Source organism: Petromyzon marinus, chromosome 52 (assembly GCF_048934315.1).
Source record: "Petromyzon marinus isolate PM22_M1 ecotype Great Lakes invasive population chromosome 52, UKy_Petmar_22M1.pri1.0, whole genome shotgun sequence".
Classification (NCBI taxonomy): Eukaryota; Metazoa; Chordata; class Hyperoartia; order Petromyzontiformes; family Petromyzontidae; genus Petromyzon; species Petromyzon marinus.
In genome coordinates this window covers 8522049-8538652 of record NC_133718.1, presented here as the reverse complement: position 1 = coordinate 8538652, position 16604 = coordinate 8522049, and the positions used below count along the sequence as shown (strand labels likewise).

The 16604-nt window shown below is 51.0% G+C and overlaps 1 protein-coding gene across 1 annotated transcript; it reads right to left on the bottom strand.

The window, feature by feature from the left end:
* Window positions 1-335: 335 nt before the first annotated feature.
* LOC116953621 (FAD synthase-like) lies at window positions 336-15745 on the bottom strand. The gene is made up of 10 exons (XM_032973979.2): window positions 15576-15745; window positions 14170-14527; window positions 12188-12370; window positions 11377-11631; window positions 9384-9528; window positions 7730-7877; window positions 5834-5932; window positions 4731-4920; window positions 3840-3913; window positions 336-2221 (listed from the first exon to the last, which is right to left on the bottom strand). Exons 1-10 carry the CDS (start codon window positions 15614-15616, stop codon window positions 2086-2088), a joined length of 1629 nt encoding a protein of 542 aa, XP_032829870.2. The 5' UTR covers window positions 15617-15745; the 3' UTR covers window positions 336-2085.
* Window positions 15746-16604: the final 859 nt, after the last annotated feature.

Sequence of the window (16604 nt, the reverse complement as noted above, 5' to 3'; positions counted from 1 at the left end):
AAGGATTGGACGCTCATTTAACGTGTGTAAAAGAGACATAAATCCTCAGGGTTTATGTTCAACGAGACTGGATGTAATTGTAACATACAGTACTATTAAAAGGAGAGTTCAACAAAGATACCATTTCTCCAGTTATTCACAGCGACGTTAGAAGATGTTTTCCCCCCAAAAATATAAAAGTATTCACTTAAATGGAGAAAACGTTAACCATCTAAGATTTGCTGATAGTATACTTATTACAACCAATGGATGTGGACTATAGTTGATTGAAGAACGTAATAAAGGCTGCAAGTTGGGCGTGGAATACAAGTAAAACCACAACATAACACTTGTCATTTGAATTCATAAAATATTTATTTTACCATTTAGGTATTGTATTTACAAAACTCTTTACACCTGTAAAATCTTTTCAGTTCGTAGGACCTCCAACTCATTTAAATAATTCGACGTTCATACATTTTACTTATCTGGCAACGTGCGCGCACAATCGTTGCACAGCACATTCACACCTCCGTGCTCTTGATTTTCTATCCCCACGGCTATTTTATCCCACAGCTCCCTTTGTAAGGAGACGCGTCGTCTCAGCGGTGCCCGCCGTCTGCCTTGCCTTAAGTTTGCCGTTGTCGCAGCAATGCGGAACACGAGTGAACACGGATTGGCAGGCTCACGGCACCACTCGTATACAACTAAGAGGGCAGCCCTCATTGGAGGCACGCGTGAGTAACATCACGAGTCTCTATATGGCAGTGGGTCGTAAAAAAAAAATGATGTTAATAAATACATCGGCTTGATTCAACAAAGTAGTTGTACTTAAACTAGATTCGAGGCTTGCGTGACTGCAGGAATTACTCTTTGGTTCTTTCGGTAAAGTCACGTAGAAATTAAATTAAATAATCGAATACGACGTTTCGATTGCAACACAAGCCATCATCATCAGGTACAAATGAATGAGAAAACAAACGTAGTAAACTTGTTTCGATGATTTACCATCTAAAAAAAAATCTGGCCATGTCTCGCACACCCAGACAGGGCATCTCGTACCCCCAGGGGGTGCGTGGTGCACCCCAGGTTAAGAACCACTGCTCTATGGGCATCCTCTGCCATCAATAGCAATACAACTTTTTACTTAAAAGACTTTTGGTCAAAAAAATTATTAAATCCTGGCGAGCATGGCCTTTTTCTCCAACGGGATTAAATCTAATTGACTGTATTGTGTCAGTAGCTACAAATAAATCGCTAAGAGCAGTTAAATAGTCACGTTGTAATCTGCTGTGCAACTTTACAGCCAGTGGGTGACCTAATTGAATGCTAATGTCACACCTAAAGTATTATACCCACCCACCTACCAATATGATAAACTGTCATGAATTATGGTTGAGATGCAATAATGTCTCATGAGTAGCTCGTTTGCACACTTTTATGCACTCCAATATCATGTGTTACATCCGTATATTACTTGCATATATTTTTGTTATAAATCATAAGTAATCAATACTCGTGCACAATTTGTTGCAAGTAATGAGCGTAAAAATCTATTTTAGTGGATGAATGAAAACATCATCACACACTTAATGGTTATGATCAGGGCTAGTGCTAGAGTCTGGTGGGACTAAGGTTAGGCTTAGAGGCAGTGCTAAGGACTTGTTTGCCAATGCGGTTAAGAGGTAAATCTGGAATCTTGTTTAAGTGTGATTAGGTTTAGGTACATGGTGTCATTGGTAAGTGTAATTAGGTTTAGATGTAGCATTAAGGTTTGATAGCTACTGTGGTTGTGGATATTAGTGCTAAGAGCAGGTTTGGTAGTTTGTTAGGGTTATGGGTATGACTTCAGTCTGATTGGCTATTCAGCCTACTCCTCACAGTTCGTGCCTCCTTATCAAATCTTAATATGGCTTCAACATTTATCCACTTTTCGCTCGGTGTTGGGGGCCACTGTCTCGGCATATGCTGCCACAACGGACTTGCTGCAGTGAGACACTGCAGCCACGTTCACTGCTGGGGGCGTCGTTGGTAGTGGCACGGGGGCATCATCGGTGGTGGCATTTGTGGTGGTGCGTCTCCGTCGGTAATGGCGCGGGGGGAGCGTCAGGCTCGCGAGTGCCGCTCGTGACTCGCGTCCTCCAGCTGGTATGCAGGGCGGTGGCTCTCCACGCCGCGGGCGTTGGTATAGCACAGCGATGGGTTCTTTCTCGTGTTCTTGCGGCTGCCCAGCGACGTGTACCTGACGCGGCGACACAACAACGCACGCCGCACAACGCACGCCGCACAACGTCCCACCACACCCATCAGCTCAGACCTGCAGAATGATACAACGTAATCTAAACTAAGAACTCTTTTTTTATTTTACCAGGGAAGGCCCACTGAGCTATGTAGCTCTTTTTCAGAAGCGACCTGGCCACAAATGATAGCTCACCGAAGTGGCTTATCACGTGTAAATGTATAGCAACCAAATACTCATGGTTCTAAATGTGGAGGGAAAAACTGGAGCATCCGGAGAAAAATCCACGTGACCACGGGGAGAACGTGCAACCTCCAAATATACAGCTGGCGTCAGGGTGGGGATTTAACCCACGACTTTCTGTATACCAGGCGAAGAAGTTAAAACCTGGAATGGGCCCTAATCTTGGAAGCTAAGCGGTACCAAACAATGTGTTGCAAATTGTAGTAAAATAAGATCATGTGTTTAACACAGGATACACCGTTTGCTACTGCATGCGTATTTCCATCATGGTCAGGAATTGAACCCAGGTCACTGGGACTATAGTATGAGGTTTCCCAACCAAATGCGCCACAATCTCGGTTGCACACGCACACGCTTCCTTTACAGGCTGTACAGGAAAGTGCTGTTAACAAGTACACCCGAATGATGGGATGGCACAGGATGGCTGGCACCATGCCTGGCCACCTTTGCCCAGTGCTGATGTTCACATACTGCGCTCGGTGCTCGTTTTAGGTTGTCGCCCGAGGGGAGGCCATGGACAAATTTAGACACTATCTGCCATTGGCTTTGGTGCACAGTCTGGATTTCAACACAGATAACCAAGTTTGTAGCACAGTGCATTAAGCCAGTGTGCCATGGCTCATCATACAAATAAAATGTTCCCCATATAGCCCCTACAGGCTGTTGGGACAAGTTCTGTTAGCGAGCACGGCACTGTGCACGTGGGGGTGGTGTGGCTGGCACCACACCCGCCCGCTTTTGTCTCCCCATTGGTGGTGTTTGCACATTCCATCGGGTAATGATCTACCTCGGGGTGGCCCAGGACTGGATCAGAAAATCGCCACTGATGTTAGCCGTCATCGGCAATTAAACTCAGGCAGCCGAGTTCACAAGAGCAATCCGCTAACCGTCAAGCTGCTGCTCCCCATCAGACTAACATAGGCATACACGCACAATCACAACCGGTACGCAACTCCCACATCAGCAGCAGTGAATGAGCACAGAAAACACGTGGTGTGACTGCCCTATGCAACCGTGCTCATATACGGTGTGAAATAAGTTCAACGTACATTACTTAATTTATATACGTGGATCTCCGATAACCATGCAAGGCTCTGTGGGGGTTTCCCATGAAGCTGTTCTCTCAAAATCAGGAGGGGCAAGGTCCTATAATTTCCATGCCCCCCTCGCCTTTGAAACTCCATCCCAAAATCATATCAGGAATGCAAGCACAGTAGAACCTTAAGTCAAATGTAAAAAGGCATTTGTTTGTGTAAGCTTAGTCGTGAGAGGGATTGAATGGCCTTTGGTTTTTTCATTGGGATGCTCTGCAAGAAGAGTGCTGTATTGTATGTCCACGTGTATTATTTGGATCCCTACTGTCACCACAGGGGCTCACCCCTTGTCGTAGAGAATGCAGTAGGGGACAAAGAGGGTCCGCAGGAACGCCCAGATGTCGTGGTAGCTCCAGTCCTGGGAGGACAAGTCATTGTTAATGACAACATTGATTTTACTGATCAATATATTTATACGAATGACAAGAAAAAAATATGGTATTAAATTCACAGTTCATTCATTTTGGAAACGCAAGCGCTGGCAATTAATGCTTTCAATTTGAAATGCAGGTGGCTGGGTGGCTCAGTGATTCAAGCACTGAACCAACCAACCCAAGTGTGACGAATGAGTGGATGCTTTCAGCTCAGTCACTGATTTACCGTGCAACAAAAATAAAAACCCGAACGTAATATTTGGTACGTCGCTTAACTAGCCGAGGATGAAAAATTTCAGGTTGACGTGTTAATGAATTATTTGCAGAGCATACACAAGGTATGCGCACTCATCATGCATTTCCGTGGAGCATTATGGGTAAACTCAAACATAAGATGAACTTCGCTTTGTGTCTGCACATATTCAAATATAATCTAGTTCAACCGATTGGAAAGCCAAGTGCAAAGCCAAAAATCCAAGAGCCAATCCAAAAAGTGAACAAGCTGATGCAATGCGATATATTTCTACCTGTATGTGCAAGCACAGAACTAAGTTCTATGTGAGGCATGCTCTCCATGTGGGAGCAAGAGGCTCATTGAACAGCCTCCATCAGTAGTTCCTGAAGCTATTCTTCGACACACGGCAATATTACACTGCTTGCCGTGAGAGCTGCGATCGGGAAAACAACCCACCTTCGCCCCAGAACACTTACATCACAGCGTCAAATGCAAACGGAAAGAAACTTGTTCTCAGAGACGCAACATGTGCGTGTGTGCGCGCGGGCGTGCGTGCGGGCGCTCACGAGCAGCGGGTTGATGCGGAGGAGCGGGGGCCACCCGGGGTCGGTGGGGCACATGGGCGCCAGCGTGCGGGGCCCCGGGTCCGTGTGCCGCATCCCCATGAGCACGGCGCGCGAGCGCGGGCGACAGCGCGCGAACTCGCCGAGCGCCGTCCGCAGGTCGCCCTCGTACACGTGGCTCTCGGCGCCGTACCTGGCCCACGGTGGTGCCGCCGACGCCGGCGAATGAGGCAAACGGTAAAGGTGCAGCCCTGACGCCGCTTGCTCGCGGCGCTGTTTTGCCGAAGGGCGTGCGCTTAATGGGAGCTCTAAGAGGCCCGGGCCCTCGAGAGAATATTTGGTCTCCTCATCCAGGCTGGTCACAAAGTCTCGGAAGAGGTGGGAGTATCCCACGCTTTACCCCACCGCACGTGACCTGCCGATCGATTTCCTGCAGTGTACAGGAGTGGCTGCGACTGCGGCGAAAGGGAGATTGTGCGACACCCCTTGCTCTGCCCACTGTTCGAGGAAGGCGCCTGTACTGTGCAAGATCTGCGAGCTGAGATGCGCTCGCCAATTGGAGGACATTTGACTTTGGTGGATGGACATTAACAGAAGAAGAAGTGCACCCATTGATTCTTCTGGATGGGCAGAGGCAGTGGGGTAATTAAGAATCTTGCACCATTGTTTCAATTGTCGTGCTGGGAAATTGAATCAAATCAGCGACCTCTTGATTGTACGAAATTGCGCCTTATATTTAGAAGAATACGGTTGCACGTTTGCAATTGGGGATTTTTAAAGAGTATATTTAATCACTTAATCCATGCAACATTACATGCCTAACATGTGGTGTTGCGGCCAAGCGATGATCTGTTAAAAGTCACTAAAGGAGCCTAAAGTGAAGCCCTCTGCGTGTGTATGGGGCGGTGGAGTGATAGACGGCCATCTCAGGCAGTCAACCCACGGCACGTGGGTCTGTCCCGTGACCTCCTGCCAGCAGCGGGGGTTCGACACTTCACGTGGCCTTAAAGTGTACTTAGCCTGGCACAAGCGACGTGGTGACGTCACCACCACTTAGTGGCGAATGGCGGTTGTTGTTGTTGGAGTGACGGCCACTAGACACTCACCTTGGGCACGTCTCCTTAATGAACTGCTCCATCTCAGGGAAAGCACCCGGCATCTTAATGTACAAGCAGTGCACGGTGCCCAGTTGCTCCTTATACTTTCTGCTCGACAGACATAGAGAGAGAAACTGATTCATGCCAAGTCATCAGAATATATACTTGGATATTTTTTTCAAATTACAAATTGAATTCAATTGATATCATAATCACCAGTGCCAATTTAAACGCCAACGATTATAATGCAAGCATAGAATGGGACAGCCGGCAAGAGTGGTAGACTGAAAGGGGAGAAAGGAGGAGAGAGCAGAGCAGTGAAGTGGGCAAGAGTCAGCAGGAGAGTCGGCAGATAGAACAACAGCACAATAAGAGTGTAAATGGCCGGATAGGCTGGCAGACGAGACAGAGTACAGGTGGACAGGCAGGGTGGGCTACAGAGAGACTGGGTGGGTGGACTAGAGACAGACTGGGTGGGTGGGCTAGAGACAGACTGGGTGGGTGGGCTAGAGACAGACTTGGTGGGTGGGCTAGAGACAGACTGGGTGGGTGGGCTACAGACAGACTGGGTGGGTGGGGTAGAGACAGACTGGGTGGGTGGGTGGGCGGGCTAGAGAGAGACTGGGTGGGTGGGTGGGCGGGCTAGAGAGAGACTGGGTGGGTGGGTGGGCTAGAGACAGACTGGGTGGGTGGGCTAGAGAGAGACTGGGTGGGTGGGCTAGAGACAGACTGGGTGGGTGGGGTAGAGAGAGACTGGGTGGGTGGGCTAGAGAGAGACTGGGTGGGTGGGCTAGAGAGAGACTGGGTGGGTGGGCTAGAGACAGAATGGTTGGGTGGGCTAGAGAGAGACTGGGTGGGTGGGCTAGAGAGAGACTGGGTGGGTGGGCTAGAGAGAGACTGGGTGGGTGGGTGGGCTAGAGACAGACTAGGTGGGTGGGCTAGAGACAGACTGGGTGGGTGGGCTAGAGACAGATTGGGTGGGTGGGCTATAGACAGACTGGGTGGGTGGGCTAGAGACAGATTGGGTGGGTGGGCTAGAGACAGACTGGGTGGGTGGGCTAGAGACAGACTTGGTGGATGGGCTAGAGACAGACTTGGTGGATGGGCTAGAGACAGACTTGGTGGGTGGGCTAGAGAGAGACTTGGTAGGTGGGCTAGAGAGAGACTGGGTGGGTGGGCTAGAGAGAGACTTGGTGGGTGGGCTAGAGAGAGACTGGGTGGGTGGGCTAGAGAGAGACTTGGTGGGTGGGCTAGAGAGAGACTTGGTGGATGGGCTAGAGACAGACTTGGTGGGTGGGCTAGAGAGAGACTGGGTGGGTGGGCTAGAGAGAGACTGGGTGGGTGGGCTAGAGAGAGGCTGGGTGGGTGGGCTAGAGAAAGATTGGGTGGGTGGGCTAGAGAGAGACTGGGTGGGTGGGCTAGAGACAGACTGGGTGGGTGGGCTATAGACAGACTGGGTGGGTGGGCTAGGGAGAGACTGGGTGGGTGGGCTAGAGACGGATTGGGTGGGTGGGCTATAGACAGACTGGGTGGGTGGGCTAGAGAGAGACTGGGTGGGTGGGCTAGAGAGAGACTGGGTGGGTGGGCTAGAGAGAGACTGGGTGGGTGGGCTAGAGAGAGACTGGGTGGGTGGGCTAGAGAGAGACTGGGTGGGTGGGCTAGAGAGAGAATGGGTGGGTGGGCTAGAGAGAGAATGGGTGGGTGGGCTAGAGACAGACTGGGTGGGTGGGCTAGAGAGAGACTGGGTGGGTGGGCTAGAGAGAGACTGGGTGGGTGGGCTAGAGAGAGACTGGGTGGGTGGGCTAGAGAGAGACTGGGTGGGTGGGTGGGCTAGAGAGAGACTGGGTGGGTGGGCTAGAGACAGACTGGGTGGGTGGGCCAGCGGGCCAGGGAGGCCGAGTAAACCTGGCGGCGGCCGCGTAGAAGAGGTGCAGCAGCACGGTGCAGTCCTTGCCGCCGTTGAACGCGACGCAGAGCTCGTCGAGGGAGAAGCGGTCGAGCGCCTCGTCCAGCACGGCGAGCGCCGAGCGCACGCGCTCTCCCAGCGGGGACCCTGACGCCGCGACACCCACGCACACGCCGGCGTCACACAGCGACGTCACAAGCCGGCGTCACACAGCGACGTCACACGCCGGCGTCACATAGCGACGTCACACGCCGGCGTCACACAGCGACGTCACACGCCGGCGTCACACAGCGACGTCACACGCCGGTGTCACACAGCGACGTCACACAGCGACGTCACACAGCGACGTCACACAGCGACGTCACACGCCGGCGTCACACAGCGACGTCACACGCCGGCGTCACACAGCGACGTCACATGCCGGTGTCACACAGCGATGTCACACGCCGACGTCACACAGCGACGTCACACAGCGACGTCACACAGCGACGTCACACGCCGGCGTCACACAGCGACGTCACACGCCGGCGTCACACAGCGACGTCACATGCCGGTGTCACACAGCGATGTCACACGCCGGCGTCACACAGCAACGTCACACAGCGACGTCACACAGCGACGTCACACAGCGACGTCACACAGCGGCGTCACACAGCAACGTCACACGCCGGCGTCACACAGCAACGTCACACGTCGGCGTCACACTGCAACGTCACACGCCGGCGTCACAAAGCAACGTCACACAGCAACGTCACAGAGCGACGTCACACAGCGACGTCACACAGCGACGCGGATTCGGCCACTGGCACGTGTCGTGACGGGGTACTGCAAGATCCGGCCGTATCCGTCCGGCGCTGACCGAGCTGCATTGTCTTCCGGTTGCCGAACGAATACAGCGTTATAAGAAAATGCTCGCCACAAATGAACCACGATCACCTTGCTGAGCTCATCGAGGAGTGTAAATCATCACACAGACTCCAGTTATCCTCGCAGCAGCAGCGGCTTTTCCCCTACCTTCGTACAAAGACGGTCACTGCATCGCGCGCTTTCAGATGCGCTTCTATGGCCGCCTGGAACGTTCTTCCTTCCGATATTAGTAAGCCGCTGGAGATATGCACATTTAAATCAAGATTTACAACAAATTTTTTTTAGAACTGATTTTTTGTTTTTAGTTTTTTGTCCTTCGCCTGCACCTCCAATTAGCATGGTTGGCTACGTACGGTGCGAAATAACTTCTTCACACATACATACAACAAAGTTAATGAGCAGGTAGTTGGGTGGGTAACTGTTAGGGCACCACTGTTATAAGATGTTAACTACCTCGCCTAGTATACAGGAGGTCGTGAGTTCGATCCCGACCCTGACACCTGCTGTATATTTGGAGTGTGCACGTCTATCTCCCCGTCGTCGCGTGGATTTTTCTCCGAGTCCTCCGGTTTTTCCCTCCACATGTAGAAACACGCGTTTAGAGTTTTTGGTGGCTATAAATTTCCACGTGATAAGCCACACTTTGTTGAGCTATCGTTTGTGGCCAGGTCGCTTCTGAAAAAGAGCTGTATAGCTCAGTGGGCCTTTCCTGGTAAAATAAAAATTGTTTTGGTGGATGGATGGAATGAGCATGAGTCAATGAGCTGCCGGCGGCGAGCTGGTCACCGGCGCCAGAGAGCTCGTAGACGGCACGGGCGGCGACATGCACCGGCTGCCGCTCCATCCGCACCACGGAGCCGGCGGGGAGCCGCTCCTCCAGGAAGCGGAACGCCGCATCCACGGCGCCCTCCGACTCGCCGTCCAGGGTCAGCTGCAGGCACACACCGGCGTCAATTATCGTCATCGATACCGATCAACGTCACCGTTGCCGTCGTCAATATGAAGAACCTCTATTGCCAAAGTTACATTGCTGAATGGGGTTGGTTAACCACCATAATCTTCCACGAGGCTCATGGTCCACCCTAAACAGCACCCGCACAAACCATGGCAGATGCGGATACCTGATGCACAAATAGAAAATTCTCCAACGTGCAACTGTGGTCATCCAGAACGGACCGTACAATGTATAACGACGCAATGCTCGATTCACAAATACGAAGGAGACATCACAGCGATGATAAACTCCGCTGTTCCTAACACGGTTATCTGGCTTGGCCACCTGAATGTGAAATTGTAGCTGTTGCTCTGCATCTACATCAGCCATGCGAAAGAAGACCACCATAATCACCGTCACCAGCACAATTACCACCACCAATCATTATCGTCATCGTCACAATTACCATCATTACCAACACTGTCATCAGAAATGCATGCATTCGTACATGTGTAGTGGTTCAACTCGGAGGCAGTAATTCTTGGAGGCACTTCTTTTTATTATACTCACAATCTCCCTTCACACAGCCTACAGTCGCCTAGGCTACACACACCCTAGCCTATACACAACACTAGCCGTCTAACACCGATGGCACTGACCAATACAGCCAACAACAGTATAACAGCGCAATATCAAGCGACGACGACTGCGGCGACTAAGATAATGGTGACGACGACGATGGACTTGAGCAGCACGACGGGGACCCCACTTACAGTCAACAGCCCCGAGGTCCCCTACAGGGGCCCTTCTTATACTATCAGCGTGGCCTGGCTCCGCCCCCGGCCACGCCCCCTTTCTAGAACCTACCAGCGAGTTCTTGGTGTGCCCCTTCTGTGATATTTCCCCTAGATCCCCCTCTGGTGTCTAACCTGGCCTGCTGACGTCAGGGCTGCCGTAAGCTGCAGATCCTCTTCCCTGCCAGCAGCCAGCTCTATGCAGCTACATTACTTTTCTATGCTACTACACATACACATGCTTAAATAAATGCATACACACTCACACACACACAACAGTAACAACAGCCGCCGTTTGCCACTAAGTGGCGGTGATATCACCACAGCGCTTGAGCCAAGCTAGATGCACTTTGGGGCCATGTGATGTGTCGAAGGCTCGCTGTCAGGTTACGGGACAGACCCAGGGTGTTTTGAGTTAATAAACACACACTCTCACACGTAACTAAATATTTTCACACTCATAATCTCAGAGAGACAGACGCTCAAACACACAATCTCACACACAAAGACCTCCCATATAGCCTGAACAGACTGTTGGGGCAAGTGCTCTTAGCGTGCACCAATGAAGGCCAGCACGGCACACGAGGGGGTAGGTGGCCAGCACCACGCCCGACCGCCTTTGTCTCCCCAGTGTTAATGTTCACACACCACACCAGGTACTCATTTGAGGCTAAGTCGATTCAATTTCCCAACACAATTGAAACAATGGTTCTAAATTCTTAATTACCCCACTGCCTCTGCCCACCCAGAAGCATAAATGGGTGCAATTATTATTCTGTTAATGTCCATCCACCAAAGTCAAATGTTAAACTTCTTTCGCACCGTACGTAGCCACAGCTTGCCGAGACATTAATGCGCGGTAGAGACTCTATGAGCATGATTTTGCGTTTCTTAAATTACGATTTAAATTACATGGCAACCGTGTTAATCGGAGGTGCGGGAGAATGACCGGCAGATGCACCACCTGTGCCCTCTACTGCGCCAACTCGCTGCGCTTCAGCCACCCCGGCACCGCAAAGCGCGCGCGCGCGCCTCCGCCCTGCACGCCCACCTTGACGCGATAGTAGTTGCACAGCCAGTCCGGGTAGGAGCCGAGCTGCACGGCTGGCCGAAAGCGAGCATCGGCCTCGTTGAGCACGCTCGTGATGGACACCTCGTCGGCGTTCACCAGCATCTCGCGCGAGTGCTCCATCGCCATCGGCGTCCCGGCGCCCACCACCGCCACCAGCAGGTCCTCCACCCCCACAAACGCTCTCTCAAGCAGCGTGGGGATGCCCGGGAACAGAAAGACGTTGCGCACGCTCACCTGCGCCTCCGCACACAGCGCAGTGACGACGATGACGGCAAAGGCGACGGCTCTTCCCCAAGTCCCATGGCACAACGGAGGTTTGTAATTCAGAAAGCTATCGGAAGTGAAGCGACGGCGTAAATTCACCGGAAGGACACGACAAGTAGAATTAGAGCAAAACCTTGGACTATGACCTTGAGTGGTACAGGGAAAACGGAATGTTAAATGTGGGTAAAATATGATTAGGGAAAGTTATTTTTTTCCCTAAAAAGCATGTATTTCAGGCTGTGTGTCTATGGTTCTAGCTCATGGCTCTCCACGAGAGTCTACTTAAGACTATGGATCTATCGGTAATCCTATACTCGACACTCCTGATCCTATGCTTATCCGCATGATAAGCCACTTCGTTAAGCTATCATTTGCGGCTAGGTCGCTTCAGAAAAAAAGAGTTAGATAGCTCAGTGGGTCTTACTTGGTAAAATAAAAACAGCTAGTTATCCCTGGCCTCAGTGGTGCTGTTACCTGCTCATAGTTACCGGGCATTGTGCCACCGTGCCAGCGTGCGTGCGCGCACCACAGGGAACCTGAAGCGCTCCCCCGTCTTCTTGTCGATGCCATAGTTGAGCGTCGCAGTCGAAGGCACGGACGCCAGCTTCATTCGCGCATCACCGGGCTTCGCTTCGCCAAACACGGTGCGGCAGAGCGCCACCAGCTCAGGGTTTGGCACCAGCGTGTCCCCGAAGGCCCGGGCCACGGCCTAGGGCGTCCACGCAGGACAGCGCAACCATAGCGACAACACAAAACACAAATGTAACCAACCGGGCAGTCGGACATGCCCGGTGCATGGTGCGTCTCCCGAATACTTTACAATGTTTAACTTACTCAAGTCTTGGATGCAGTCACTGATCTAAGAGCACACTTATATGCCATACATGGTACCAGATTCTACAGGCCTCCCTTAAAAAAAGAGACTTGTAGCTCCATTGGTTCTCTCACCTGACCGAATAAAGGATCCGATTGATGGCAACGACATTCTTTATTTAAGCTCTGCCACTCTCCTTCTCAATGGAAAGATATGACTATGCACTATCAACAACTGTCTATCCACTGCTTGAGGAATACCTCCCCCCGCCATGCCTCATGGTCCTGCGATGCCCACTCTGCCTCATGAACTGCACCCTTGCACATGAACTGACCTCATCACTCCATCTTCGTGGCAGTCATCCTGTTAGGTGCATTCTCTTTTTGGAATGCCACATGACTTCCCCGAGCTCACCTATTCTCCTTTACAGTGAGGGTTGTTTCTCAAATTTTACATTTGTTCCTAAATCCGCATACTCCTCTTCTCTCGTGAACATCAAGCATGCTGCATCTCTGAGTGCTTCTTTCCAAGCTATTTTTGTTCTATTTTCTTTGTCAAGTGTCCATAGTGAGGATCCCTATGGCACAGCAACTGCTGTGCCCCAGTGTACAACTCTCTCCTCTTTGTACAACGAGGTTGTGCTTTTGAAATTAAGTTTTTCAAAAGCACTCCAACATGCACTTGCTCGCCTCGACTTTATCATTTGATCCCAGCCTCCCTTTAACAACTGTCCTGATGCATGTCCCGCTGTTTCCCACTTGTGTTGCTCTGCCAGTTACTTGTATTTGCTCAGCACATTTGTCGTTCAATAGTTTTGACTTTGCTCATTTATTTTGAGCCTAACTTTTACAGCCATTTTCAATCCGACCTTTAAACACGTTCTTTCGGAGTGGGCAGGTAGGAACTTAGACAGCGCATTCGTGCGATCCGTGTTGGATACCGTAGTCGTGTTGGAGGTTGTAGCTGTTACTATTGCATCTGATGATGATTCTTGATTTATTGCTGATGTTGGTCTTTAAGTTCATGCAGCTGCTGCAGCAGGTCGCGCCTGTTTGGTGTAAGCAGCGCACGCCAATCTGAAACCAAGTTTTCATTCTTCCTCGCGGGCTCTAAATATGATTTGCGCATTTGCGTACGGAGGATATCATACTTTGTTCAAGCTAAAAACAACACTCACCAAATACGGATAAAAATTAGTGCCCAAACTCCGGATATGCACGACAGACAGACAAATAATCCCTAGTGGGCAGTGTGGAACCTGTTGTTCCTATCTGTAAAACAAGTGATTATTATGACTATGTCGTCATAGAACCTGAGATAGTAAATGTATCCATTTATGTTCAGGCTTTTATTGTGTTATGAACATCTTTTGATTTTGCTGTGAAAAAGGCATGATGCGAGTTGCTCTCCTTGTCTGACTCTGTTACATGTCTTGATATTATCTACGTCACCCCGATGCCACTTGACCCCACCGTTGGTGGGAAAGCGGGGTGGTGACACCATGTACGCGGTATATTTTTCCCGTGACATCGTGCTTTCAGAAGAATTTGAAACCATTACCTCGCTAAGCGAGCGAACGCAGCTTCGTCAGAGGCGTCCGAAACCCAAACTCAAATCCCAGCATCTCCTCACCTCTCCGACACGGCCATTACGACCACCCCCCCACAACCCCTCCAGAGCCACCGGGCCCACACCTCGAAGGTGACGTCGTCGTGCGTCGGTCCGACCCCTCCGCAGGCGATGACCAGCGAGTGGCGCCCGGCGAGGAGCGCCAACTCATCAGCCAGCGCCGGCACCGAGTCGCCCAGCACCGAGATGCGCTCCACCCGCACGCCCAGAGCTCGCAGTCGCGTGCACATGAAGTGCGAGTTGGTGTCCGGGGTCCGTCCTTTCAGGATCTCGTCTCCCACCACGAGGATGGCCGCGGTGCGCGACAGCGGCGGCGGCGGTCGCGGTGGTGCCGTGCCGACTCCTTCGGGGCCCGACGTGACGGGGGACGCCGGTTCCCCCGTGGGCACGGCATGGCTCATCTGCCTGGCGAGGACTCGGAGTCTGTGAATGCAACGGGCCCGGGCATGGCGGAGGTCACACGCAGTGAACAAACCCGCACGGCGTGTTGCTGCTCATATGCTCTTCCTTTCGATATTTGGAAGCCAATGGAGCTAATAAGCACTTTTAAATCTCGATTGAAAACTTATTTCTTGAGAACTGCTTTTTATGTTTTGTTGTCCTTCCCCGAACGCCTCCGATTAGCACGGTTGGCTACGTACGGTGCGAAAGAAGTTCAACATAAGGTGTACATACCAATTCTCACGGTCAAGAAAAACGCACATCACAATGCGTTCTGAGTATACAGATTACCACATGATTGATTATAAGACGCAAGCTTTACCTCCCGTATTTTTATTTCAGCAAGAGTTTGAGGGCCCGTTATACAATCCGGTAGGTGTGTGTCCATATGTTTGTCTACTTTTATTGAGACACACACACAAGCGCGCGCGCGAAATGCGCGCACATTCGGGGGGTGCTGCGTCTTACGTGGCCAAACCTTCGTCCAAGTGGCGGCGAATTTAAACCAAGTTCATGGAAATAAAACAAGGGGGAAGGGACACTTCATCTAATCGCAAAGCCACCGTCGACAGCGTCTCCTGTCGGTCTCTGCACGCGCGTTCAATCGACAGTCGCAGCCGCTTCTGCGCTACGAGACCTGGAGCTGTCGAAGGTCACCGCGCACGGATTCGCGTGAGAAGAGGGGCGACTGAAAACAACGAGGGAAGGGAGAGGAGAGGTGTTCGGTAGCACGAAAACCCGCAGTGGAAGGTCCACGTTCGTATGACGGGGGCCAGTACGTCCGTAAAAAAATATAACCGCCAGCGTGCGGCACGACACCTCGGACCATCGCAACTTGTGAACGAAAGCACGTTCGTCGCGTGCAGTGTAACGACGATTTACATTTGGGTAAAGTTTTTATGTTTAAACTGAACGCGGCCTCGCCTGGATAGGCCGAGGCTTCATCACGCGAGCAGCCCGCTGACCTGGATTTCAGGAGACAAAATTAAAAGTGCGTGAAAAAATTACGACGATTAATGTTTTGTTTTACCTGGAGCCGCTACGTCCAAGAGAATAGAACAGACTCGTCATCTGGCGACAATGACATGGAGTTTAATGTTTTAAAATGTTTCTAACGCTGATAATTGCATTCGAGGGTTGCGACCCAAAAGTTTCCCCGCTGAAACAATTCGAGGTTTTTTTTTGTTCCGGATCATTGGGGCCTGGCTCCTACAGCGTGGTCCAGATGTATTGTGACCCCCCCCCCCCCATTCTAAAAAACGTAACACGTTTGTAAGTACGGTTAATTTAAAACAGACGTGAATATGCAAAGGGGAAAACATAATTCAGCTGTTAATTGGGGGGTCACAAGACATCTGGACCCGTCCGTACAGCTTAACCGACCTCCTAAACAACGTCGTGATCTTAAAAAAGTGGAAACCATTTATTAGGCGACGTTTCGGGTAACGGCCCTCCTTCCGTCATAAAAAGTCTTCAGCCACCCGTGAGCTGGAGATTTATTTGGCTAGCAATTGATCGATACATTGTCAATACTGTCACATAGAGGGGTGTGAAGGCGATCGTCCTGTCGGGTGGTGGAGGGTCATTGACAACAAATCTTGGCACAAGACTACCACGTGGCCTCACCCAAACGTCCACTCGTACTGGCCGCAACGGCCTCTCTGCTTTAAGTTCACAAACACCACGACATACTTGGTGCGTCTTAACAACTGATATACATGGCAGCCTTCATCAATCCACTGCTGGATGAAAACCTCAAGTCGATTGCAACCTCTCACGACCTGGAACATTATTTTTGTGGTCTCCGACGAGTTGCTCCGGCGTTGGCTGCCTGCTCCTCCTAAGTTCCGTGCGACTTCGACGTCCCATTTCTATGATAAACGAACCGCACGGATCCAGAGCCGGATTATCCTCGTAGCAACAGGAGCTACACGTGTAGTAGTAGCTACTACACGTGTAGTTCCGACTTCAGTGATTCTGCACTTGCTCTATTACTATAGTACTATACCACCTTCGACTTTTATGAACGACTGGGTGTTTAAGGTTAGAGACTTGTCGT